Genomic DNA, 23825 nt, shown 5'->3' on the forward strand with positions numbered 1-23825 from the left:
GAGATTTGGGAGCCTGAGGAAGCAGGGGAGGCCAGGCCAGAAGGCTGGGGTTGTAGCTCCTTTTCCAGGGTTCTCTTCCCACTCACACCCAAAGACCTGGGAGGGCAAGGGAGGGGTCAGGTGGGCACGACCCCGGGGTGGGGGGGAGCACCATCCTGGCCAGTGCCCTCAGCACCATGGCTAAGCACCTAGATGAGCTTGATGAGCAGCAATGAGGCTCTGTACTTCTGGGCTTTCCTTTGAGGCTCCCCCTACCCTCCCCAGCCCTACCCTGGATGGCCGCTGCGTGGGTCGCATGGGGCAAGGGCCACCCCTCCCTCTGTCGGTGCATCTGGGGTGTGCGGGGCATCCAGCCTGCGGTGGTGAGCTGTATGCTCAAGAGGCCCAGAGCCCAGTCTGATGCTCAGCTGGCAGCACATCAGGGCACTCTCTACAGGCCTCTCCGATGTCCTCGATGCAGCCCCTAGGGCTCTGGCAGCCCCTTCCCCACTCTTCACCCCCTTCTTTCCGTGAGCACTGTCCTGGGTCCTGAGCCACCCATCACCCACTGCACAGCACTTCCCCTGGCAGGGCCACCACCACTGCACCCCTGGCTCAGTGTGGTGGCCTCCTCCCGTTTTCCTTGCTTCCACTGTGCTCCCTGCAGCCATTTCAGACCAACTCAACCCACAGTTATTCTCTTGAAGTCTGAATTGGATTTTGACTCTGCTCTGTACCAAATCCCCTAGCGGCAACCCTTCTCAAAGAACAAGCCCCAGCAGCCCTAGCACAGCCGACAAGGCCCTGACAGGATTTGACTCATCCGTGTCCCTGACACCCACCCCATTCCAGTCTCCTAGCTGGTCTCTGAACATGGCATGTGCTCTGGCCTCAGGCCCTTTGCACTTGCTCTTCTCGTGGCCTGGATGCCCTCCCTGCAGAATCTGCGTGGGTGCCTCCTTCATCTCCTCTAGGTCTTTACCTGGAGGTTAGCTTTTCAGTGAAGCCTTCGCAGACCAACTTTCCAAAACCAGCATCCCCAGCTCTATCACCCCCGCCCCTGTGTTGCTTCCCTCTATTTGTTTATATTAGCACTGGTCACGGAATGCCTCACAATTTTACAGATTTGTGTGTTTATCATCTCCCCACCAGCCCCACCACTAGGGTGTAAGCTTCATTTCCCCCTTCCATGTTTAGGCAGAGATTTTTCTCTATTTTGTTCATAGCTGTAGCCCCGATGCCTGCACACAGTAGGTACTCAATAAATCTTTATTCCACAAATTAATGAATAATTGCATCCCCAACTAGCTTGTGAGCTCTTGAGAACTGGGAACTTATATTCCTCACCTAAGTAAGTTATAAAATATAAAGATCTTAGACCAGTGCCTGGAAGTCAGTGGGATCTGTCCAATAAAAGTAGCTGCCATCATCATCACCATTACCAGGTAAGCACATGACCAGTGCCTATGGAACAAAAGAATGAAGGAGCCTGGGCACGTGGGTGGCTCAGTCGCTGAAGCAGCTGGCTTCTGCTCACATGGTCCCCAGGGTCCTAAGGTCCTGGGATCGAGCCCCATCTCCCTTCCGGCTCCCTGCAGAGCTGGCTTCCCACTCTGCCCTTCCCCCCTGTTCTGGCTTGCTCTCAGTCTCTCTCAAATGAATAACTTCTAGAAAGCCTTAAAAAAAAAAAAAAAAAAAAAAAGAAGAAGCACTCAGGCCAGGTGGGGCAGGTTTAACATTCAGATGCAAGAGTAGGGACGGAGGGAAGGAGTCGCTGCGCAGGGTTCGCAGGGTTCGTGCTGAACCTGAACGTGAAGGGAGGAGAACACCTGCGCAGTTGGAGGAGGGCGGAGCGCAGGTCCCCCGTTGGCCCCTAGGAGGTGCTGCATCCCAAGGCTGAATTTCAGGGCCTCTCTGGCCTCAGGTGTGCTGCAACTCTGTGATCTTGGGCCTCCGGACCGGGAGCAGCGCGCGGGTCTCTGCTGCCCCCTCCTGGAGACTTTTGGTCTACCACCCGCAAACCTGTTGCGCGTCCTTTCTTGCGCCAGGTGCCAGGGGGAGCGGCGCCTGCTGGCGGCGTGCCCTCCCCCACCCCACTGGTCTCCCTCAGACAGGAGCCCCGCAGGTAGGAGATATTCTCAGGACGTATTTTTGGTAAAGGACTCGAAACCAGAATACATAACGGATTCGTCACTGTTAAACCCCACAATCCCACTCCAAAGAAACCACCAGGACAGGGGCGCCTGGCTGGCTCAGAGCCTGCGACTCTGACTCCTCACTGTGGGCTCATGGGCTCCAGCACCACGGTGGGGGTAGAGTTTACTTAAAAAAAAAAAACCTGCCAGGACAAATGAAAACACATTCACATAAGACTTGTGCACAAACGTTCAGAGTACCTTTACTCACAGTAGCTCAAAACTGGAAAACCCAAACAGCCAGTCCTAGCAACGGGGGCATAAAGATAAGGCCAATTGTGGTATATCCATCAGGGGGATGCCACTCGGTGACAAAGAGCAATGAACTATTCAAAAGCCTTATGGTAAGTGAAAGAAGCCAGAAATAAATGAGTAAGTATGGCATGCATGCATTTATAGGAAATTCTAGAACAAACAATTCTACAGGAACAGAAAGCAGATCAGAGATTTCACAGAGCTGGGGGTGGGGGTAGAGCATTGTCTGCAAAGGGATGTGAGGGCAGAGGTAGAGAGACTCTGGAGCCCACTCCTCTGTGAGCGCTGAGCCCCAGGCAGGGCTCCATCCACCACTGGAGACCACCACCTGAGCTCATAATGTTGTGACTGAGCCACCCAGGTGCCCCTGGGGACTTATGAATTATGTTGATGGCACCCAGCTGGCTGAGCCAGTGGAGCATGCCACGCTGGATCTCAGGGTGGAGAATTTGAGCCCCCCTTGGTGTGTAGAGCTTACTTTTAAAAAGCTATTTTGATGGAGGGGATGGTTACACAGGGTAGCACATTTGTCAAAGTTCATTGAAGTAAGACATCAAACCAAATGAATAAGTCAGACACAAAGGACAAATATTGTGTGATTCCACTTAGGCCACCTACCCAGAGTAGTGGAACCCATAGACACAGAAAGTAGGATAGAAATAACGCAGGGCCGGGGGAAGGAGGCATGGGGAGTGTTGAATGGAGACTGGGTTTGGATGATGAAAACGTTATGGAGAAGGATGGTGGTGCCCGACATGGATGTATTTATGCCACCCACTAGTACGCCTTAAAATGGTTAATATGGTAACTTCTGTTATGCAGATTTGGCCATAATTTTTAAAAATCTTAAGAAGTGCCATCAAACTGTACACTTTTAAGGGGGTACGTTTTTTATTGTATGTCGTCAGTCATACCTCAATAAAGTTGATTTTTAAAAATCTTCAAGGAGGGGGTGTTCCTGCCCTGCTCCTTCTGAACTAGTATGGCTTTTGCTGTGGCCAGTGGTGCAAGTCCGGGGAAGGAGGAAGCACAGAATTCTGCGAGGCCACTTTAGTGGCATCCCAGCCGCGCGGGACAGCCGTCTCGTCCCGTAAGTGAACCCAATCTCGAGTTAAGGGTCCGGTGACGCAGTCCGCCCCAAGGGCTAGCGAGGATGGAGGCAGATGGTACTTGTCACAATAATGGTCGGTCCGCCCAGACTTTGGTCCCAAGCCCGGGGGTGCGGTGGGGTGCGGGTGCGCGCCACGGCCGGCAGGTGGCGCCCGGAGCAGGCGGGTCGGCGCAGGGGCGGAGGCTGGGCGCAGGGTCGCGGCGGGGCCCGGCTCCTCTGGCGGGCGCGGAGCCGGGGACACTGGGCAGCGGCCTGCCTCGGTCCCGCGGTCGCCGGGCCGCCCGGGGAAGGTGCCGCCGCCTACGGGCTCTTTGGCCCCTGGCACAGCCCCACTTTGCAGACTGGAAGGCTGAGGCGCGGGAGGCGGAGCAACCCCGGAAGCTGCAGCTGCTGGGGAGCCGAGGGGTCCCGGGGCGGGGACCCCTTCCCACCCTCTCCGCTCCGCTCCCGGCCCGGCTGCCGCCCGACAGCGCTCCCTCCGGATCCCGGCGCCCCCCTCCAACGCCTCCCGCCCCCGGCGGCCCCCTTCCCCAGCATCTCCCTCCCGGGCGCCCAGAGCACCCCCCGGCCTCCTCCCCCGCTCCCCTCCGTCCCGGTCTTCCCCGGCGCCCCCTCCACACTTCCTGCCCGGCGGGGGCCCAGGGGCCCGCCCCCTTCCTGCCCCGCCCCGCCCCGCGGGCCGCGGGCCCCGCCTCCCCGCCTCCCCGCCGTCCAGCCGCCCCACGGTCCCCTCCCTGGCGGGCGCCGGCGCTCCCCACCCCAGGCCGACGACAGCCCGAGGGAGAGGCAGGTGAGTGACCGCGCGCCCCCGCCCGCTCTGCGCCGCCCTGCCCCGGGGAGGGCTGCGGCGCGGTTCTGCGTGAGGGTGGGGGCGGCGGGGGGGCAGGGGCACCTGTGTGCCCCCCACCCCGGACCGCACGCAAGTGGCATGCCAATGAGGCCTCTTCCGAGCCCCCGGAGTGACTTGGGCGGCGGGGGGCTCCCCCCAGCGTGACTCCCGGGGGAGGGGGGATGCTGGCGGGAGAGTGGGGCACCGTGTCCTGTTCCTGGGCTGAGGGGAGCCTTTGGAACACCCACCCTGGAATCGAGGCCGCTTGAGTTCCAATCTCCACTGTGCGCCATCCTGGCCATCAGTCCCCTGTGCCTGCCCCACTCTTTCTAGGAGAGGACTCAGAACACGGTGCCTACCCATGGACTGTTGGAGGCACAGATGGACAAAACTTCCCTCCTGGTTAGCACAGCGCCTGGTCAGGGCTTTGTTAGTGCCCCGGGCTCCCAGACAGGCAGGAGGGTTAGGGAAGGGCCCAGGTGTGCAGCGCCCTGGCACTCGTCGCTTGACCAGTTTAGGGCACAAGAAATTGGCCAATGGTCTCCTGTATCTGTAGCCTCAGAAAGCCTTGGGCTGGGCAGATCATCTGAGGTGGCAAGGCTGGGGTGAGGCTGGGGGGTGGTCACCCCCTAGAGCGGGGCCCCACCAGCCCACCCCCAGCCCCACCCCATTGCCTGTCTTCAGTACTGGGTTCTCACTCTCCTGTTTTGACCTTTACAAGTGGCCTCTCCCAGGGCTGGGCTGTGACCCCAGTCCCCAGGGAGGGGAACAGCTTGTGCTGGCCCGAGGTTCCCAGGCTCGGGCTGAGCCGGACCTCTGCTCCAAGCAGGATTGGGCAAGGGGTCAGCTCTCACCCCTGGCCTCAGCTGGGCCTCAGCGGGGGGCTGGTGCAGGCAAGGGGCTATTCTCAGAACTCCACCCCAATCCATGCTCTAGTATCTGTGTGTGTGCCCACATGAGCCAAGTGTGGGGGCAGCTCTCCTGTCTCCTTCCTCTGTCCCTGGCTGCTCCTCTCTCACTCCCGAAGCCCCCCAAAGTCGGCCCAGCACACTCACCACTGTAGTTGGGGCGCCCTTCCCGGCACAGAGGAGCTGGGTGGAGGCCAGGCTTGCCTCTCTGGCCCCCTGTCTTCACTGGGAGGTGAAACCAAGGGTTGGCATCTGCTTCTTCATTCCCCCTATTCCATCCCCTATCAGACTTTCCCAGAAGAGGAAATGGGCTCTCCAGGCAGAGATAGAGGTCACTGGGCTGCTGTCTGCCTGCCCCCCCCCCCCAGCTGCTGAGGAGGGTGCAAGAGTCAGGCAGCGCCTCCACGCTGTGCTCCCCAGACTCTTTAGAGTGGCCTGGGAAACCCTGAGAAACAGCCTCCCTGGATTCATCCCAGCCCCTCCAACCCAGCCCCGCCATCCCAACCCCAGCCCCAGCATCCCAGCCCCCAGCATCCCAGCCCCCAGCATCCCAGCCCCCTCATCCCAGCCCCAGCATCCCAACCCCACCATCCCAGCCCCAGCCCCATACCCAGCCACAACATCCCAGCCCCCTCCTCCCAGCCCCACCATCTCAGCTCTGTCCCCAGCCCCCTCATCCCAGCCCTGTCCCCAACCCCAACATCCCAGCCCCCTCATCCCAGCTCCACCACCCCAGCCTGGCCATCCCAGCCATCCCAGCTCCACCAGCTAGCTTAAGGAGGATGTTGATACCAAACCTGGCACCTAATTGGGCAGGGAGAGGCCAGCAGGAGGAAGGGGAGACAAGAAAGGAGAGACAAAGCTGGAAATAGAGACAAAAATAGGGGAACAGAGATGGAGTGACATGGCAAACAAGAGCCAGAGGGAAGAAAGGGCAGACTTAGGGAAACAGAGCAGAGACCTAAAGAAAGAAAAGAAAGGGGTGGAGAGAAAAGAGAATCCAGTCCAAAGACCAGAGGGGAGGCAGAGGGAAAGGAGGGTGCAAAGGGGCAGCATGGACTTTAGGGTTTGGTAGCCCTGGTGCCAATCCCTGCTTTGCCCTCACTCGGCTGTGTGGCCTGAGGCAAATTACTTAACTCCTCTGGGATATCTTTATCTACAAAATGGGAAGCATAAAGGCACCCACTTTTCAGGATTGCTGAGAGAATGACTAGAAATCAACTAGCCCACAGCACACATTCAATAGGGGGTGGTGATAGCTATCACAGCACTCACATGTGTCAAGACGGAGGTCTCCAGAGAGACTGGCAGGTGGGGGGCTCTGACACGGGGCCTCCAGGGTCCCCTCCCCTGCCACGGCCTCCCACCCCACCCTCACAAGGCGCATCAGGAACCCAGTCCCTCTGATTTCAGGGAGGGGGGAAGTGTGGGGCTACCGCAGGGCCCAAGGCCCATGGCACAGGGTAACAGCTCAGGCGTGTGGGCACACCTCCTCTTCCCCAGGTGACTCAGGGCCTTGCACCATGGTGCACTCATCCCTTAGGAACTTGGAACTCCCGCCATGAGGGTGGAGGCTCTATAACCTTCAGGGCCCTGGAATGAGGGCCCAGTTCTGCTGACCGAGGAACTGAGGTGAAGCCATGGGCACCAGATGCCTCTCCCTCACCCACGGTGTGCCCCACAAAGTAACTTCAAGGCTGGCAGGAGTCAGCAGGGGCTTCAGTATTCATCTGGCTGCTTGCCTGGCTGCTCAGTGTTTTCTGGAGCTGGCCGGTGCTGGGGACAGTGGTGAGAAAGGCAGGAGAGTGCACAGACCCCACAGAGCTCTATTCCAGTGGGGGAGACAATCCTTAATCAAAAGTGTCATGGCCAAGGTGTGTGGGGGCGGAGGGAAGGCCCTGGGAGAGGAAGGAGATGGAGGGTCCTGCAGCCTGCGGGGAAGCCAGGGCACAAACCTGCAGTCCCAACACCGACCCCAGATCCAGCCATCATTGAAGGTTTCCGGGCTAGGGACCCCTGGACTGGCCTGGGTCAGTCCCACATGCCCTCCAGAGGAGGGACATGCGTGCCAAGCCTTTGGCTGGGGTCCAGGGAGGTGTTGGTCTGTGTGCAGTTTTGAGCCAGCCTGGGGTGGGGGGCATCACTGGCCCATGCCCTTAGGCCGGGAGGAATGGGGGAAGTATGCTGAATCTCGGAGGAGGTTGGAGGGTGGACACCTGGCGGGCCTGGCTCCTGTGTGCCCTCTCTGTGGTGTGGAGAGCCACAGAGGATGTCAGAGGGTGGCGGTGTGGGGGCAGGCTGGACAGGGAGTAGCCCCCCAGCCTGTGTCATCTGGGGCTTCTCTGCCCAGTGCTTCGTTCTTTGAAATTGGTTCTGATCCTGCTGTAGCCGCTGACGACCCCTTGGCCCTGAGCACATCGTGCTCCCCAGTGCTTCCATAGTCCTCCGTGGTGAGGACAGTGGTGGCCGGCACCCGCAGGCAGTGGCAGGGCTGGGAGCGGCACCCGGCGCCAGCCTCTAGTAGGCATGCATGGATGTTGAGTGAATCAGAATCCCCACAGTTTCCCTATTTCCTGATGAGTAAACAAGTCAGGCTGAGGACCCTCTAGCTCCTGTTTCCTGAGCCACAGAGAACATAGGGCCAGCCCCTCACCCCTGCCCCCTTCCCGCCCAGCCTCTAGTGTGCACACAGGCTTCCTGTCTCTCCATCCGGCAGACATGCCTGGCGTGCCGGAGGCCTGGCGGCCTGGCTGGAGGCAGGAGGGGCCGTGTGCGACATGGACACATGCACACGAGTGGCGGGAGGCACAAAGTGGCCTGGCTGCTGGTGCACTGGGTCAGGATGTGTCCCTTTGTGCAGAGGCAGGGAGGGGCCTGCAGACTGAGGTCTACCGGCTGAATTGGGGGGACTAAGTGATCCTGTCTCCGTAGCAAAGATGGGTTTGGAAAGGGCATGGAGAAACAGACACAGAGACAGGAAAGCAACAGAGAGATAAGGGAGATAGATACAGGGCAAGGCACCCGTGGTTTCCGCTGCACACCCAAGGGTGCATGCCCTAGTGCAGTGAACGTACTACACAGCCGTACTATGCCTGGAAGCCTTGACTTAGGAAAGGAGAGAGAGGCAGAAATTGATGGAGAGAGACCAAGAAATTGATGGAGAAAGGCAAAAAGGCAGAAGCAGAGAGGGTTTGTTTGTTTTCTTAAAGATTTTATTTATTAGAGAGAGAAAAGGGGCAGAGGAAGAGGGACAGAGAATCCAAAGCCAGCTGCACACTGAGCATGAGCTTGACGTGGGGCTCGATCCCCGACTGTGAGATCACGACCTGAGCTGATCTACTGGCTGAGCCCCCTGGGCACTGCGAGGGCAGAACATTTTTGATGAAGCACAAAACAAAAACAAAAAGAGGCAGAGAGTCTAGAATTTAGGGGATCCCTTTGTGTAGCAGCGCAGCCCCACCGGGCAGCTTCCGGGCTGAGGTCACCGGCAGTAGCAGTCCAACCCTCGCTGTACCCCAGGAGACGTGGTGGTCACACTCCCATTTTACAGGCAAGGGAATGGAGGCTCACAGGGCTAACTGACATGCCTGAGATCACACAGCTTTGAGTGACAACCTATAAGTCCTGGAACCTAGGGACTCCAAGATGGGAGGGGGACAGAGACAGAGATGGAAGGGGGGGGCAGTGGCACCAGGGGTTGGTGCTAAGGCGGGGGCTGCAGGGGGAAGGAGAACATAGGCGTCCTGTCTCCGCAACTGCCTTTGGCTTAAGGATGTACCTGGCGGGCAGCCCATTGTTCTGAGGGATCAGGTTTTGTGGGGGGTCTGGCCCCCTCCCACTCCCACTTCCCTTCTCTGTGTCAGCAGCTAAGGCCCCATTCCCGGATCATCCTGGGGGTTCTTCAGAAAAAAACAAGAAACAGCTTTTCTTGGAATTAATACCCAAAGGGTATGACAGTGCCAAGGGCAGTGGGATGGGGATGGGGTGCAGGAGGCAGGGAGGCCCATCCTGGACACAGTGGATATTAATTGAGCACCTTCATCTGTATTAACTCCTGTATTGATCTGCAGGGACAGACAGTCCCACAGAGAGAAGTGCTACTGATCAACCCCTTTTACAGAGGAGGGGACTCAGAGCTGTGAGTCACTGCCCCCCCCAGGGAAAAGTTACAGAGGGGAGCTGGTGGGGAGGCCCTCGACTGACTCTGCCTCCTGTCCACCAGGAACTCTACCCCATTCCGCAGATTCATTTTCCTCCTCCTAAGAGGCTAGGGCATAAGAGGACAGGACTCCCCGCTGGAGGGAATCGAAAAAGAGCTGGGACCAGGCTGCGGGTGGGCCTGGAGGCCGCGCACTCCGCACTCGGGCCCGGGAGCTCTGGGGGCTCAGGGCCTGGCCAGGGGCCAGCTGCCTTGCATCTTGAGGTGGAGGAGAAAGCTCGACTCATTCCCGACTGCAGACACATCCCAGTTCCCACGCCTCTGATGTGTTTTCTTGGCAGCCCCCCTCCCCTCCCCTCCCCCGTCCGCCCCCACTAACGGCAGGCAGGCTCTCCCCCTGCTTAACTGACACTGTTACAAAGAGATGCAAAGCCCCTGGGATTCCCTGCCAGGGCTGGGCTGCCGAGAACCACTGGGAGCATGTGCCAGCGGGTTTGGGTTCCTGTGGGCTGGGTGGCCCTGGGGCCGGGACCCACTGCTGCCAGCATCCTCACCTGTAAAACAGCGCTGCTGGCCACAGTGGATGGAGGTCAGCTCTCAGAGACCCGTATACATTGTGGGGCTCCCCCCCTTTCTGCACACAGTAAATGATGCCGGGGGCTATGGGACATTCTTGGAAGGGAAGGTGACAGGAAGGAGGAGTCTATGGTGAGGGGGATGGGGCGCCCCCCGCTGGGTGCTTTGTGTACCCCTGGGGCAGGACTAGGTTGGGGAGCCAGAGCTGTCTGATTCAAGCCATTGAGGGGTATGTTTAAGCAGGGACGCCCCAGTGCTGGGGACCTTGGGGTATCAGGAAAGGATGTCTAGGACCTCAGATTCCCCAGCCCCTCAGGGAGTCTCAGATGGGAACAAGGCGGTGGGGGTGGGGCTCCGGCTTGGATCTGGTCTGGGTTCCTCCCTCCTCAGGGGCTGAGGTCAGTCAGGCCCTGCTGGGATTCACCTTCACCTCTCCCCTCCCTGCGGACCCCCTACCCCTGAATGGTCTCACAGATCTGCTGGGAACCCCATGCATTCCCTTTGGGAGAATATGATCTCCCCACCCCTCCTGCCAGCCAACTGATCACCAGGGTCAGCCCTGAGATGGGGGGGTGGTCAAGCCCTCCTCATACTCCCCTGCCCACCTCTTGAAGCCCCCAGGTGAACCGTTTCCCCTGGACGTTGGCCTAGGAGGCAGTGACTGGCTGGAGGGGCCATGTGAAGGGTGGTCACCTGCTCTCTGCTGCCCTTCGCCCTGCCTCAGGTCCTACCTGCCACGGGGTGTGTGTCCCACTACAGCCTCACGCTCTGGGGACACAGGTCCCGGAGAGGGGTGATTTGGATCCATTCAGACTAAGGCACAGTCTGAGGACAGTTGGGGGCTGGGCAGAGGACAGGGTAGAGATGGGAAGTGTATGAAGGCTCAGGATCCTGCAGGGGCCCAGTCAGGGGTGGCCCTGCAGGGAGGAGGTCACCTGGGAGCCCACATGGGGGGGGGCCATGGAGGTGGGCCCTGGACCTGCAAAGGTGGCCGTGCAGGGCAGGGGTGGAGGGGATAGTTTGGGGATGGTGGGAGGAGGAGCCAAGTCTGTTCAGGAGGGGAATGGGGGGATGCAAAGGTTGCTGTGGGGGGTGCCCTGGAACAGACTGGGGACTGTCTGAAGGATGCTGGTGACTGTGGCCTGGCTCTCTGAGACAGGTTGAATCTCCTCCTCAGCCCTGCAGAGGGGGCCAGGGTGCTCAGCTCAGGAGGCAGCTCCTGGAGGGAGGCTTCTGGCCCTGCCACTGGCATCCCACCTTCTGAGGACATGGTGTCCCACGACCCCACTCCCTGCTGCCCTCCCCCACGTATGTTCATTCTAGCCAGCCTCTATTTCCTGTTTTCAGGCTCCATATCCTGAGCACTGGGATCCCCCAGGACACTGTCTGGCCCCCCAGGCCCTGGGGTCTGGCCGAGCTGCTCTGCCCCCAGCTCATCTGAGTGGCTCAGGCTGCAGGAAGCTGCAGAGGCCTGGTGAGTTACCTGAGGAGTGATGGAGGCTAGAGGGGGACGTGTCCCCTGGGCCTGCAGTAACGGGGCCACGGGCCAGGGGACTGCAAGGTGGGAAGCCTGGGCGACAGCAGCGGGAGGTGGTGGGAGGCAGTGGAGGGTGATACAGGTCACATCAGGCATCTCTCTCACTTGGACCTGGAGGGTGGGTGGAGGGGTGGCTGCGGGGACCCTGGAAGTGTGTGGGTGGGGGGCAGAGGGTGGGGCCAGGCAGCAGGCATTCCAGAGATTCTCAGGGGGACAGGGGGGCCAGCAACCACGACCTCTTTCTCTTCTTAGGGAAAATCACTAGCAGATGTGGGCGCCTCAGGGAGGCAGGGAGCAGGGAGCTCTGAACACAGAATGTGAGCTGCGGGGGTGGGTGCTCAAGGAGCTCAGCCCCTCCCCAGCTCAGGAGCAGAGCAGACCCAGCTGAGGTCCTGACCCGCTGCCTGCCCTCCCGGTGGGCTCCCCACCCATTGCGTGGGCAGGTGAGGCCAGTAGGAGGCCAGTTGGAGGCTGTGGGGAGGGGAGTGGCTTCCAGATGGTCTGGGGGGTGGGGGGGTGCAGGAGGGGGGCTCTTAAATCTGAGGCAGGGTTGGGGACCTCCTCAGGCAGGAGATAGCCCTGGGACTTGGGGACCATGGTGTTCTGGCAAGTGCCACTGCCTCTGGCCAGGTGGGGAGGCTTGCCCCTGGTGTGTCTGTGTCCCTGGTGTAAATCACCCCCAGCCTGATTTCAGGCTGCTAGTGCGTCCTCTCTGGCTGGGGACTTTGGAAGAGGTGGGCACAGTTGGCTCCTGGGAGCCCGCTGAGCTACAGTACCACCAGCAAACCCCTCCTCCCCACCGGGGCTAGGAGGCACCCCTTCAAGGTTGTCTGGACCAGCCCTCCTCTCACCCATCTTTGCCATGGGCTCCCCGCTGCATCAGAGTGGGTTTGGCCCCACCTGCATGCATGCAGTGACAGGAAGCTCCCCCTGCAGTGGGGTTCCATTATGGACTGCTGAGAGTGCGAATTCTCACTCCAGCTGAGCCCCAGTGGGCTTCCCTCATGACATCCCCACCTGTTGCAGTTCGGTACCTGGGTATACAAGTGGCAGAGTGCCGGAGGAGGGGCTGGGCTGTGCCCTGGGGCTCAGAGGTACAGGGCAGGAGCCCTGCCTCCAGAGGCACTGGGCTGGGTGTGAGCAAAGAGTGCCGGAGGGATGGGGGGCAGTCTGCAGAGGAGGGGCATCACTTGAGGGAGACTTTCTGGGGTGAGAAGTCAGGTGAAGAATGGAGGGAGGATGGCCAGGTGGAGGGAACAGCCACCTGATCAGGAACAGGACCTGAGGGAGCAGAGCCCATGGGGCATGGGGCCAGGCAGCCTTGGGTCTTCTGCACACCTCCTGCTGGTCCCCCCAGGCTTGTAGCTGTAGTACCTGTAGCCCGCCCGGCGCCCGGCCTCCACGATGCCACCACCTCTGCGCTCCCTCCTCCTGGCCCTGGGCCTGGGGCTGGCTGGTACCCTCAACCCCAGTGACCCCAACACCTGCAGCTTCTGGGAAAGGTGAGGGGCCCTCGCTGCTTCCCCAGCTCCCCTATGGCCTACTGGGTCTCCTCTTCCCTCCTACTTCTGCCTCCCCTCCTCTGCGCTCTCTACCCCCCTCATAGGCTGCCTCTGACCCTGTCCTTTCCTGTCCCTGTCCCCTGTCCCTGTGGGAAGCTGGCTGCAGGACAGAGCACAGGGTGGGAGCCATTCACTGTGGAGCAAGCAAGGGGGCTGGTCCAGGGGAGCAGAGAGGACAGAGTTGGGGGAATGAGGCCTGGCGGGAGGCGGGGGGCGGGGGGTCGACCCTTCTCCATCAGCTGGGCCCAGAAATCAGTTCTAGCTCAATCTCCCATGTAGGGATGAGGAGGAGGGCAAGATGAAAGGCTCTGGTCCTATAGGATGAAGAGGGGGCAATGCTAGGGGTGTCCCTGGAATATTCCAATCTGGGAGGACCCCCTCCAGAAGGAGGGGGCCAGGATCAGGGTTCACCCTAGGCTTAGGGCAACCCCAAATCTAGGGGCAGCATGCCCTACCATGGTCCAGCCCTCATACCCCTGCTTCCTGAGTGCCCTGTGTCAGCCCCCTACACTGGCCCCTTACCCCATCCCGTCCTGCAGCTTCACCACCACCACCAAGGAGTCCCACACCCGCCCCTTCAGCCAGCTCCCCTCGGAGCCCTGTGACCGGCCCTGGGAGAGCCCCCACACCTGCCCCCAGCCCACGTGAGTGCCCATCCGTTCCCTTCAGCTGGCCCTGGCCCTGCATACCCTCATGTCTTCTTAAGACTCTGGAGTGCAGAGGACACTTCTGGCTTCAAAGCGCTCAAGGGGTGGTTTGGGAAGCTCATGTGGGGTGTGTGTGCATGCGTGGGGTATTGCATGCCTGTGTGTGCGTGTGTGGTCAGGGAGGGGGCAATGAGGGAGTGCTCCTGTGCTCCCCTGGGCCTTCCCCAGTGCCACACTGTGGTGGGGTGGATGGCCTGGCCTCAGCGGGGGCACTGAGGGCCACCGTTGGGGTCTCCTCCAGAGTTGTCTACCGGACAGTGTACCGCCAGGTGGTGAAGACAGACCACCGGAAGCGCCTGCAGTGCTGCCAGGGCTTCTATGAGAGCAGGGGCACCTGTGTCCGTGAGTCCTGGGTGGGGGCAGGGTGGTGGTAGCTGGGGCCGTGGGGTGTGGGGTCCTGGCCCACCCTTCCCAGTTCTTCCCCGTCCCCTCTGGGTTTGTCCCCCTAGGACAGCAGCTGCCCTCTCTGCCTGGATCTCCACTGTGCAGTCTCTGTCTCTGCATGTCTGTCTGTCTCTGGGCTGCCTGTGTCTCTCTGTCACCATGGGTCTGGGCCCATCTTTGTCTCTTCCTGGCCCTGTTTCTCTGCTGCTGTCTTTGACTTGTCACTGCCCAGGCTCTCCAGCCCACCCCGAACCCCCCCGCCCCCGACCAGAATCTGCTTGGGCTCTCTCCCCTTTCCTCAGTCCTGTAGAGACCCCTGCCCACCTGCCTCCTCTGCCCACCCTGCTCTGCACAGCAGCCATGTCTGGTCCCTACCTGAGTGTCTCCTCTCCATTTCCTTAACAAGATGCTTGGAGAACATCACAGAGTGGGGCTGGGGAGCCTGCAGTTCTGAGCTCTGGTCCACTTCTGGCCTGAGATGTGGGCCCTCACTGTTCTGTGGCACCTCTTAGAGGCAGAGGTGCTACTGGTGTGTGTGGGGTAGCTAGGGGGCTCAGTTGGTGAAGCGTCTGCTTTTAGCTTGGGTCATGATCTCGGGGTCCTGGGATCTAGTCCCCCATTGGGCTCCCTGCTCAGTGGGGAGTCTGCTTCTCCTTCTCTTACTACCCTTGCTGTCTCTGTCAAATAAATAAAATCTTAAAAAAAAAAAAAAAAAGAAGTGCTGGAGGGGGGGATTACCAGGCCCCATGCAGAGGAGGGTGGGGTGGAGCTTCCAGGGAGGAGAGGGGGTTGGGGGCAGGGAAAGCGCTTCTTACTCCTCCATCTCTGCTGCAGCACTTTGCGCCCAGGAGTGCGTTCATGGCCGCTGTGTGGCGCCCAATCGGTGCCAGTGTGCGCAGGGCTGGAGGGGTGACGACTGTTCCAGTGGTGAGTGCCTGGTGATAGCAGGGACACAGGACCCTGGGCAGCACCCTCCCCACTGCTCACAGGTGCTTGGTCCCCTAGGACAGGTACCCCAAGAGCTCCATGGTAGCTAGCTGCCTCTTCTGGGGGTGTGGTACAGGGCATGGGTTAGGGGGGCCAGCTGGGAGACAGAGCAGGGACTGAGTGGACGCTGGGGAGGGGGCAAGCCCCTGGTGACATCCTTCTACCCTCATCCCACAGCATGTGCCCCAAGAATGTGGGGTCCACAGTGTGACAAGCCCTGCCACTGCGGCAACAGCAGCTCCTGTGACCCCAAGAGTGGAGCGTGTCTCTGCCCTTCTGGCCTACAACCCCCACACTGCCTCCAGCCCTGCCACCCCGGCCAGTATGGCCCTGCCTGCCAGTTGCGCTGCCAGTGCCATGGAGCACCCTGTGACCCCCAGACTGGAGCCTGCTTCTGCCCCCTGGAGAGAACTGGACCCAGGTGCACAATGGGTTGCAGGCATACATGGGGATATGAGGGGACTCAGACTGGGTCCCAAATGGGACAGAATGGAGATGCCAAGGTCCTCATCCCAACTCTGCCACTGGCTAGTTGAGGGACCTTGAATGAATCATTGACTGTTCACGTGCTTGCTTCCCATGAGTAAGAGGGCAACAGTATCCTCCACCTAGAAGGCTCGCTGTGAAGATGGCCTGAGCCTGCATGTGTGTGAACATGTGTCGCCAAGTGGGGCTGAGACAGGGTCCCACAGAAGCCCGTTGCAAGGAGGCGTGGGCGGTGTGAGGGAGAGGCACTAGGTAGAGATCCTGAGGGGCTCCTCTGGGACAGAAAGGCTATGGCAGGCAGAAGCATTCCCCCAGAGGTGACAGCAGGAGCAGGGGTGCAGGTCCAGTGCCCTACCCCATTTGGTGCTGCTGGCTGTTCTGCACCATTTCTGGTCCCAGAAACCTTTAGCTTTCTGACTCCTGCGGTCCCCAACAGGGAAGGGGAGGGGACAGGAAAGCTGGATGCCTCACTGAGCTCTGAGGCCTCTGGATTAGCTCCCAGAAAAGTGGGCAGGTGGCAGCCCTTGGAGACAAAGGGGAAGCAGGTGTTGCTGTGGCACATGCTGACCTCGGCTGCTTTGCCCAGCAGCTGTGAGGTGGCCTGTCTTCGGGACACCCGTGGATTCTCCTGCCCCAGCACCTATCCCTGCCACAACGGGGGTGTCTTCCAGGCCTCTCAGGGCTCCTGCAGCTGCCCCCCAGGCTGGATGGTGAGAAGGCTGGGCCTGCGGGTATGGGGTGGTTCTCAGCAGGGCTGGGAGGAGGCTGTGTGAAGGGGATGGGATCCCTGACCCGCAGAGGTTTGAGGTCCGGGGGAGTCAGGGGGTCCCCTGCCCGTCGGGAGGGTCCCCGCCCTGGGGCTCTGTGCATTTTCCACGTCTCCAGGGCACCATCTGTTCCCTGCCCTGTCCGGAGGGCTTCCACGGGCCCAACTGCTCCCAGGAGTGCCGCTGTCACAACGGTGGCCTCTGCGACCGGTTCACCGGGCAGTGTCGCTGCACTCCAGGCTACACCGGGGATCGGTGAGTGGCTTTGCGGTCGGGAGCGGCGGCGGGTGGGTGTGGTGTGGGCGCCGCCAGGCTCACTCAGCAGGCGCCCAGGTGCCAGGAGGAGTGCCCCGTCGGCCGCTTCGGCCAGGACTGCGCCGAGACGTGCGACTGCGCCCTGGGCGCTCGCTGCTTCCCCGCCAACGGCGCGTGCCTGTGCGAGCACGGCTTCACCGGGCACCGCTGCGCCGAGCGCCTCTGCCCCGACGGCCTCTACGGCCTCAGCTGCCAGGAGCCCTGCCCCTGCGACCCGGAGCACAGCCTCAGGTGGGCCGCGCCCGGGGTCGGAGGCCAGTGGGAGCCGCCTGGGTGCTGAAGCCGCGGAGGCTGGCCCGGGGGCGGGAGGGGCCTCGGGCACGAGTGCGGGGCGCGCTCAGGACGGCCCCCGCCCCCGGTCCGGTGAAGTCCCGCGTCCCCGCGCCGAGGGCCCGAGGGGCGGGGGACCCCGGGGAGGCCGGGGAGGCCGGGCAGGCGCGCGCCGACCCGGTCAGACGGCGCCCTCCCGCCACAGCTGCCACCCGATGAGCGGAGAGTGCTCGTGCCTGCCGGGCTGGGCTGGCCTGTACTGCAACGAGAGCTGCCCGCAGGACACGCACGGGCCCGGCTGCCAGGAGCACTGCCTCTGCCTGCACGGCGGCGTGTGTCAGCCCGACAGCGGCCTGTGCCGGTGTGCGCCCGGCTACACGGTGAGGCCCGGCGATGGCCCGGGGGCGGGCGGAGGGGCCGGGCCGCCCCCTCACGGCCCCCTGCCCCGCCTTCAGGGCCCGCACTGCGCCAGCCTCTGCCCCCCCGACACCTACGGAGTGGGCTGCTCGGCGCGTTGCTCCTGCGACAACGCCATCGCCTGCTCGCCCATAGACGGCGCCTGCGTCTGCAAGGAGGGTAATGGGGCGGGGCCTCCGGGGAGGGGCGGCTTGGGGGCAGGGCCACGGGGACGAAGGAGGGCCCAAGGGCAGGGGCGGGCCCAAGGGCAGGGGCGGGCCCGGGGCAGGGGAGAGGCTGCAGGGTGAGGGTGGAGCCCCCGGGCAGCAGCTGGACGGTGGGAAAGAAGCCAGGCTACTTCCTTCCTGGAATATCCACTTTGCTTTTCTTCAACCACAAAAATCCTCCTGGTGCTTAAAGGCCCAGTCAGAAGCCCCCTTTCGGGCGAGCATGCCTCACCCTCGGTCATCTAGAACCATACAAGGGCAGGGCCGGGAAGGGCTTCTGAGATCCGCCCCGGGGCCCGCTGGCCACCTGGAGGCTGGATTCTGACGCGGATTTGTGGTACTTGGCTGGCTCTCTGTGATATTTAACCAACCTCCAGTCCCCACACCTCCCCGTAGTCTTACACGTGATCTGCGTTAACTCATTTAGTTATCAGGCTTGGGATTTGCTCTAAGCATTTGGATTTTCTGCCAAGCCTCCCCATTCTGCAGGAGAGGCAGGCCGCAGAAGGGGGTGATGCACCACCGGCAGCCACCTAGCGGCTTCCCAGCTTCTACCGGTGCACATGCTTGCCTCCTGCCTGGGCCCTGAACACCCACACTTCCACTCCCAGCTCCTAGCACAGAGCCCCACACAGCCGATGCCCCATATGTGTGCTTGCTCAGGGTCCAGGCTGGATCCCCATGCCTACCTGCAGGGCCCCTCTTCCAGGTTGGCAGCGTGGTAACTGCTCTGTGCCCTGCTCGCCTGGAACCTGGGGCTTCGGTTGCAATGCCAGCTGCCAGTGTGCCCACGAGGCAGCCTGCAGCCCCCAAACTGGAGCCTGTACCTGCACCCCTGGGTGGCATGGGACCCACTGCCAGCTCCCCTGCCCGGTAAGTGCTCAACAGCCTGGTCTGCGTAGGGGAGGGCAGGTCATAGCCACGCCCTACCCCAGCCCCAGCTGACTGACTGGCCTGCCCTGCCCTCTACTCGCTCTCCTAGAAGGGGCAGTTTGGAGAAGGCTGTGCCAGTCGCTGTGATTGTGACCACTCTGATGGTTGCGACCCTGTTCATGGACACTGCCAGTGCCAGGCTGGCTGGACAGGTGAGCATTGAGGGGTCCCGGCCCCAGTCCCACAGCAGAATTGGGGGATATATCCTACAGGAAATGTATCCAGAAGAGCCCCTGTGGAAGTGGAGAGGTCTGGCCAGGCTCATTCTCCCCTTCTTCTCCCACAGGTACCCGCTGTCACCTGCCCTGTCCCGAGGGCTTCTGGGGAGCCAACTGTAGTAACACCTGTACCTGCAAGAATGGGGGCACCTGCATCCCCGAAAATGGCAATTGTGTGTGCACCCCTGGATTCCGAGGCCCCTCCTGCCAGAGATGTGAGGCTCCCTCTCCTTCCTCCACTTGCCAGCAGGAGGGTGCAGTTCAACTTCAGATGCCAGAAGCCCCCTGCGGGAACCCCTCTTGGTTTCTTCTACCCCAAGTCACCACTGGCCTCTTTCCCCCAGCCTGTCAGCCTGGCCGCTATGGAAAACGCTGTGTGCCCTGCAAGTGTGCCAACCACTCCTCCTGCAACCCCTCAGATGGGACCTGCTACTGTCTGCCTGGCTGGACAGGGACCAATTGCTCCCAATGTACGTGGCGGCTTGTGTGTGAGAGCGCATGTGTGGGCAGCCGACAGGTAGGCTGAGGACCAGAGGCTTCTGTTCTGCTGCTTTGGGGTATAAAAGCCTCTGGGCCCACTTTGATTCAACAGTTTATATAAACAGTACAAGCATTATATAATCACCTGAGTACTCGGGGTATAGCAGTGAACAACAGGTCAGGAGGACAAGTCTCCTGCTCTTCTGCAGGGGAGCCTGGGAAGGGCATTATTTGGATATGGGGAGATCCCTAAGCTTGGTTTTGGACATGTTCTTTTTTTGCCTCTGCATATTTTGTTTTATATTTATTTTAAAGATTTTATTTACTTATTTGAGAGAGACAGAGCATGAGCAGGGGGGAGGGGCAGAGGGAGAGGGAGAAGCAGACTCCCTGCTGAGCAGGAAGCCCGAAGTGGGGCTCAATCCCAGGACCCCTGGATCATGACCTGAGCTGAAGGTAGATGCTTCATCGACTGAGCCACCCAGGCGCCCCTTCAATTTATATTTGTATGTGGCTTCTTCCTCATGTAAATATATAAAGAACATCATGGAACAGATTAGTCCAAAAACCAAGTACCACAAGCATTAGAAAGGAGAAATGAGAAGCTGTGACCCAGAAGAGGCTGGCTGTGGGCTCGGAGGTGGCGGGCGGGGAGGTCACCATAGAATTCGCTTCCATTGACCGTTAGGGGATTCACTAATGTCAGGCATACCAAGGTTATACCTCAGATAGTATGGGTGCTTACTTCCCTCTTGTGTTAAAGAGAAAGAAAGAATCCAAGGCTAAGCAACACACAGGGTCGTATAGAAGAGTGGTTGTCTGGCCCTGCCACGGGATTTTGAAATGGCCATTAGATAACCAAGCGCAGGTTTCAGTGGGCAGCTGGGCACATGATGAGCATCTGTGAATCATCGGTGTGCAGCTGTGGTTCAAAACCTTGGTGTCCCAGAGAGACCAACCCTGAGCAGATTCAGTGATGCTGGGGGCCGAGGATTCATCCAGTAGGGGCTTGCCCTGCTGGATTGGTCACTTGTCTCCTGCAGCATGCCCTCGAGGCCGCTGGGGAGCCAACTGTGCCCAGCCCTGCCTGTGCCGCCATGGGGGGACCTGCCACCCTCAACATGGGAGCTGTTCCTGCCCTCCAGGCTGGACTGGACACCTCTGCTTGGAAGGTACCAATGGAAGGGGAACTCATGCCCTGCACCCAAGCCCCAAGACTGCAGGTTTCTGCCCCTTACCCCACCTGCCTCCTTGTCCCTCTCCCAGGCTGCTCTCCCGGGATGTTTGGTGCCAACTGCTCCCAGCTCTGCCAGTGTGGTCCTGGAGAGAGGTGCCACCCGGAGACTGGGGCCTGCCTTTGTCCCCCGGGGTACAGTGGTGCCCCCTGCAGGATTGGTGAGTTCTTTGCTAGACCCCCTCCTCCTCTGCGGTGTCCCCAGGGAACCAGGACCCAGACCCTTCATCTTCCCTGCCTCCCTACTGGGGCCTCTCCTCTGCACACGCCCCATGCTCACCAGCAGAGCCCAGACACCATGTTGAGTGGCCGTCCTATCCTCCTAGGAAGCCAGGAGCCCTTCACCATGATGCCTACCTCTCCAGTGGCCTATAACTCGCTGGGGGCGGTGATTGGCATCGCAGTGCTTGGGTCCCTGGTGGTGGCCCTGCTGGCACTGTTCATTGGCTACCGCCACTGGCAGAAAGGCAAGGAGCACCAACACCTGGCTGTCGCCTACAGCAGCAGGCGCCTGGACAGTTCCGAGTATGTCATGCCAGGTGAGCTGGCCCGGCAGGGCACACGAAAAGGGCTGGCTTATAGGCTCCAGGTGGGTGGGGGCAGGGGGGATATGGGAAGTGGGGACTTGGAGGGAGAAGAGAAGTCGGAGAGACCAACTGCTGATCTACTGGGACAGCAGCTCTCCTGGGCTGAGGCTTGTTCTGCCCGGCCAGGTCACCATGCATCTGTATCTCTTCATGCAGATGTCCCTCCAAGCTACAGCCACTACTACTCTAACCCCAGCTATCACACCCTGTCACAGTGTTCCCCGAATCCCCCGCCTCCTAACAAGGTCAGTGCTGGTGGAGGGGATGCACTGTGAGGGGTGGGCACAGACCTAGTTCTCTGGAAAGTTCCATCCTGGCATGTTACTTTCCCTATCCAACCCTTCCACTAGGTTCCAGGCAGTCAGCTCTTCGCCAGCCTTCAAGTCCCTGAACGGCCAGGGGGAGCTCATGGGCACGAAAACCACACCACCCTGCCTGCTGACTGGAAGCACCGCCGGGAGCCCCCACCGGGGCCCCTGGACAGGGGTAAGAGCCTAGAGGCCGGGGCCCCTGGTGAGGGTGGCCAGGGCAGCCCAGCCTCCTGCCCCACTTGAGTGTGGATCTCTGCAGAAGGGGTCTGGGCTCCAGTTCCAGAGGAGGTGGGAGCCTGGAAAGGAGAGCAGAGTCTGATCACCCAATGCTTCCTCCTCCTCCTCCTTCTCAGGTAGCGGCCGCCTGGACCGAAACTACAGCCACAACCACGGTAGCAATGGTGGCCCAGGCCTGTTCTCCAGCAAAGGTATGGGCACAGGGGCGAGGGAGGGGGCTGAGCTGGGGGTGAGGAGCCATGGCCTCCACAGAGCCTGACTTCCTTCCTCTCTCTTTACGGCCCATCTCTGAAGAGGAGCTGGGGGCCAGCGTGGCTTCCCTGAGCAGTGAAAACCCCTATGCCACCATCCGGGACCTGCCCAGCCTCCTAGGGAACCCCTGGGAGAGCAGCTATGTGGAGATGAAAGGCCCACCCTCAGGGTCATCCCCCAGGCAGCCCCCTCAGCTCCGGGACAGCCAGAGGCGGCGACACCCCCAGCCACAGAGAGACAGTGGCACCTATGAACAGCCCAGTCCTCTGACCTATGGTGAGCCTCCCTTCTCTGCTGGGGCAGGGGCTCGAGGTAACCAGGATGAGGGAGGAAGGGTCAGGGGAGGAGAGCCCAGCAGGGGGCACGGTGTGGCAACAGGAGCGGGAACTTTGGGCTCAGACTTGGGCTCATACCAGGCAAAGTCCTGGTTCCTAGGAGCAGTGGTTCCTACCTCACAGGGCTGAGGATTTGAAATGGTGGTCCTACAGGACCTGACTTGTAGGATCAGTACCCAGAAAAGAGGGGAACACAGTGACACAGGTTGGTGGCACAGTGTCCTCATCCTGTGAGGGGGGCAGGTCAGGGTAAGGACATGAACAATTGGCCTGCATCCAGGCACCATCTGTCTGTCTGTGGGCAGGAGAGGCAGCAGAGGGGAGGAGGGGGGAGGGAGGAGAAGGGAGGATCCACCTCCCATCCTATCCCCTCTCTGTCCCCAGACCGAGACTCTGTGGGCTCCCAGCCCCCACTGCCTCCAGGCCTGCCCCCTGGCCACTACGACTCCCCGAAGAACAGCCACATCCCTGGACACTATGACTTGCCTCCAGTACGCCATCCCCCGTCACCCCCACTCCGGCGCCAGGACCGCTGAGGAGTCAGGATGGCACGCATACCATTCTTTGCTGCCCAAGGCTGGGGACAGAGCCTGCCATCCTGCCAGGAGCAGGGAGAGGACTGGCAGGCCGTGAACACGGACATGTTTACTAGAGGCAGTGGATGCTGAGGAGTCAGGGCCTGGCTCCTAGGTTACAGGATGGGAGACCCTGGTCCGTGGGAAGCCCACGTTCCCTTTCCTGTGTGTCTGGGCCTGGTGCTTCCCAAGGCCCCAGGGCCCTCGTACATAAACTGCTGGGATGAATGTTGCTAGAAAAGTCTGATTGCAGATTAATGTAAAAAATGTATATTGGGTTCCTTTTCTGTGCACTCCCAGGCGGGGCTGTGTGTGTGTGTGTGTGTGTGTTTCAGAGGGCTTCTCGACACACAGCCTGTCCTGGGGGCACTCAGTGTGTAGTCGAGAGGCAGCCCAAACCCAGCTAACTGGCCTCCCTGCATCACTTGGTACCTGCTCCAACGCCTGCTCAGAGTACGAGGTGGTTAGGCAACCTCTGAAAGTCTTCATGAGTGGGTGCCCCATGGCTCTCTCGCCGGAGTCAAAACAGCCAAGGGCTTTAGGGGCTCTGCTGGCCGGGCCTGTTTCTTCAGCCTCACCTTGAACTGTGTTCACTGTCACTCCATTGCAGTCACCCTGCGCTCCAGGTCCTCCTTCTAGCCACACTCCTTCCTACCACAGGGACTTTGCACACTCAGTCCTCTTCTCTTCCACTTACCTGTTAACTGCTGTTGGTCCTTCACCTCTCTCCTCATGGAAGCACTTCTCTTACACAGCACAGGTCACACCTGAATGCATTCGTGGATGCCTGCAGGAGGCCTTCAGGTACTAGCCCTCTCTGGAATGGTGGTTTCTTTATGTGATCTTTTGATTAATCTCTGCCTCCCTCACCAGACTAGGTTCTCTGAAGGCAGGAATCCTGTATTATGCTCAATATTGGTTCCCCTTGCCACACAGTAGGCGCTCAATAAATGTTCCGCAAAAGACTGAGTGGTTGAGTGATCTGAAAGTACCAGTGGAAAGTGCTGCGTAAG

The 23825-nt window shown here is 60.4% G+C and overlaps 1 protein-coding gene across 3 annotated transcripts; it reads left to right on the forward strand.

Annotated features, from left to right (window-relative positions):
- Positions 1-4211: 4211 nt before the first annotated feature.
- Positions 4212-23777, forward strand: PEAR1 (platelet endothelial aggregation receptor 1). Of its 3 annotated transcripts, XM_041771715.1 has the most exons (25): positions 4212-4330; positions 11360-11486; positions 11802-11992; positions 12907-13051; positions 13651-13755; positions 14060-14160; positions 15037-15129; positions 15367-15610; positions 16265-16385; positions 16561-16697; positions 16776-16988; positions 17233-17407; positions 17483-17603; positions 18360-18523; positions 18633-18735; positions 18870-19016; positions 19146-19271; positions 20325-20453; positions 20548-20676; positions 20842-21054; positions 21259-21347; positions 21453-21588; positions 21767-21841; positions 21945-22178; positions 22622-23777. In XM_041771715.1, exons 4-25 carry the CDS (start codon positions 12954-12956, stop codon positions 22771-22773), a joined length of 3105 nt encoding a protein of 1034 aa, XP_041627649.1. In that variant the 5' UTR covers positions 4212-4330; positions 11360-11486; positions 11802-11992; positions 12907-12953; the 3' UTR covers positions 22774-23777. The 3 variants fall into 3 exon arrangements, with proteins under 3 accessions (XP_041627649.1, XP_041627642.1, XP_041627656.1); XM_041771708.1 differs by lacking the exon at positions 11802-11992; XM_041771722.1 differs by lacking the exons at positions 11802-11992; positions 16776-16988.
- The last annotated feature ends 48 nt before the right edge of the window (positions 23778-23825 follow it).

This window comes from Vulpes lagopus, chromosome 1 (assembly GCF_018345385.1).
Source record: "Vulpes lagopus strain Blue_001 chromosome 1, ASM1834538v1, whole genome shotgun sequence".
NCBI lineage: Eukaryota > Metazoa > Chordata > Mammalia > Carnivora > Canidae > Vulpes > Vulpes lagopus.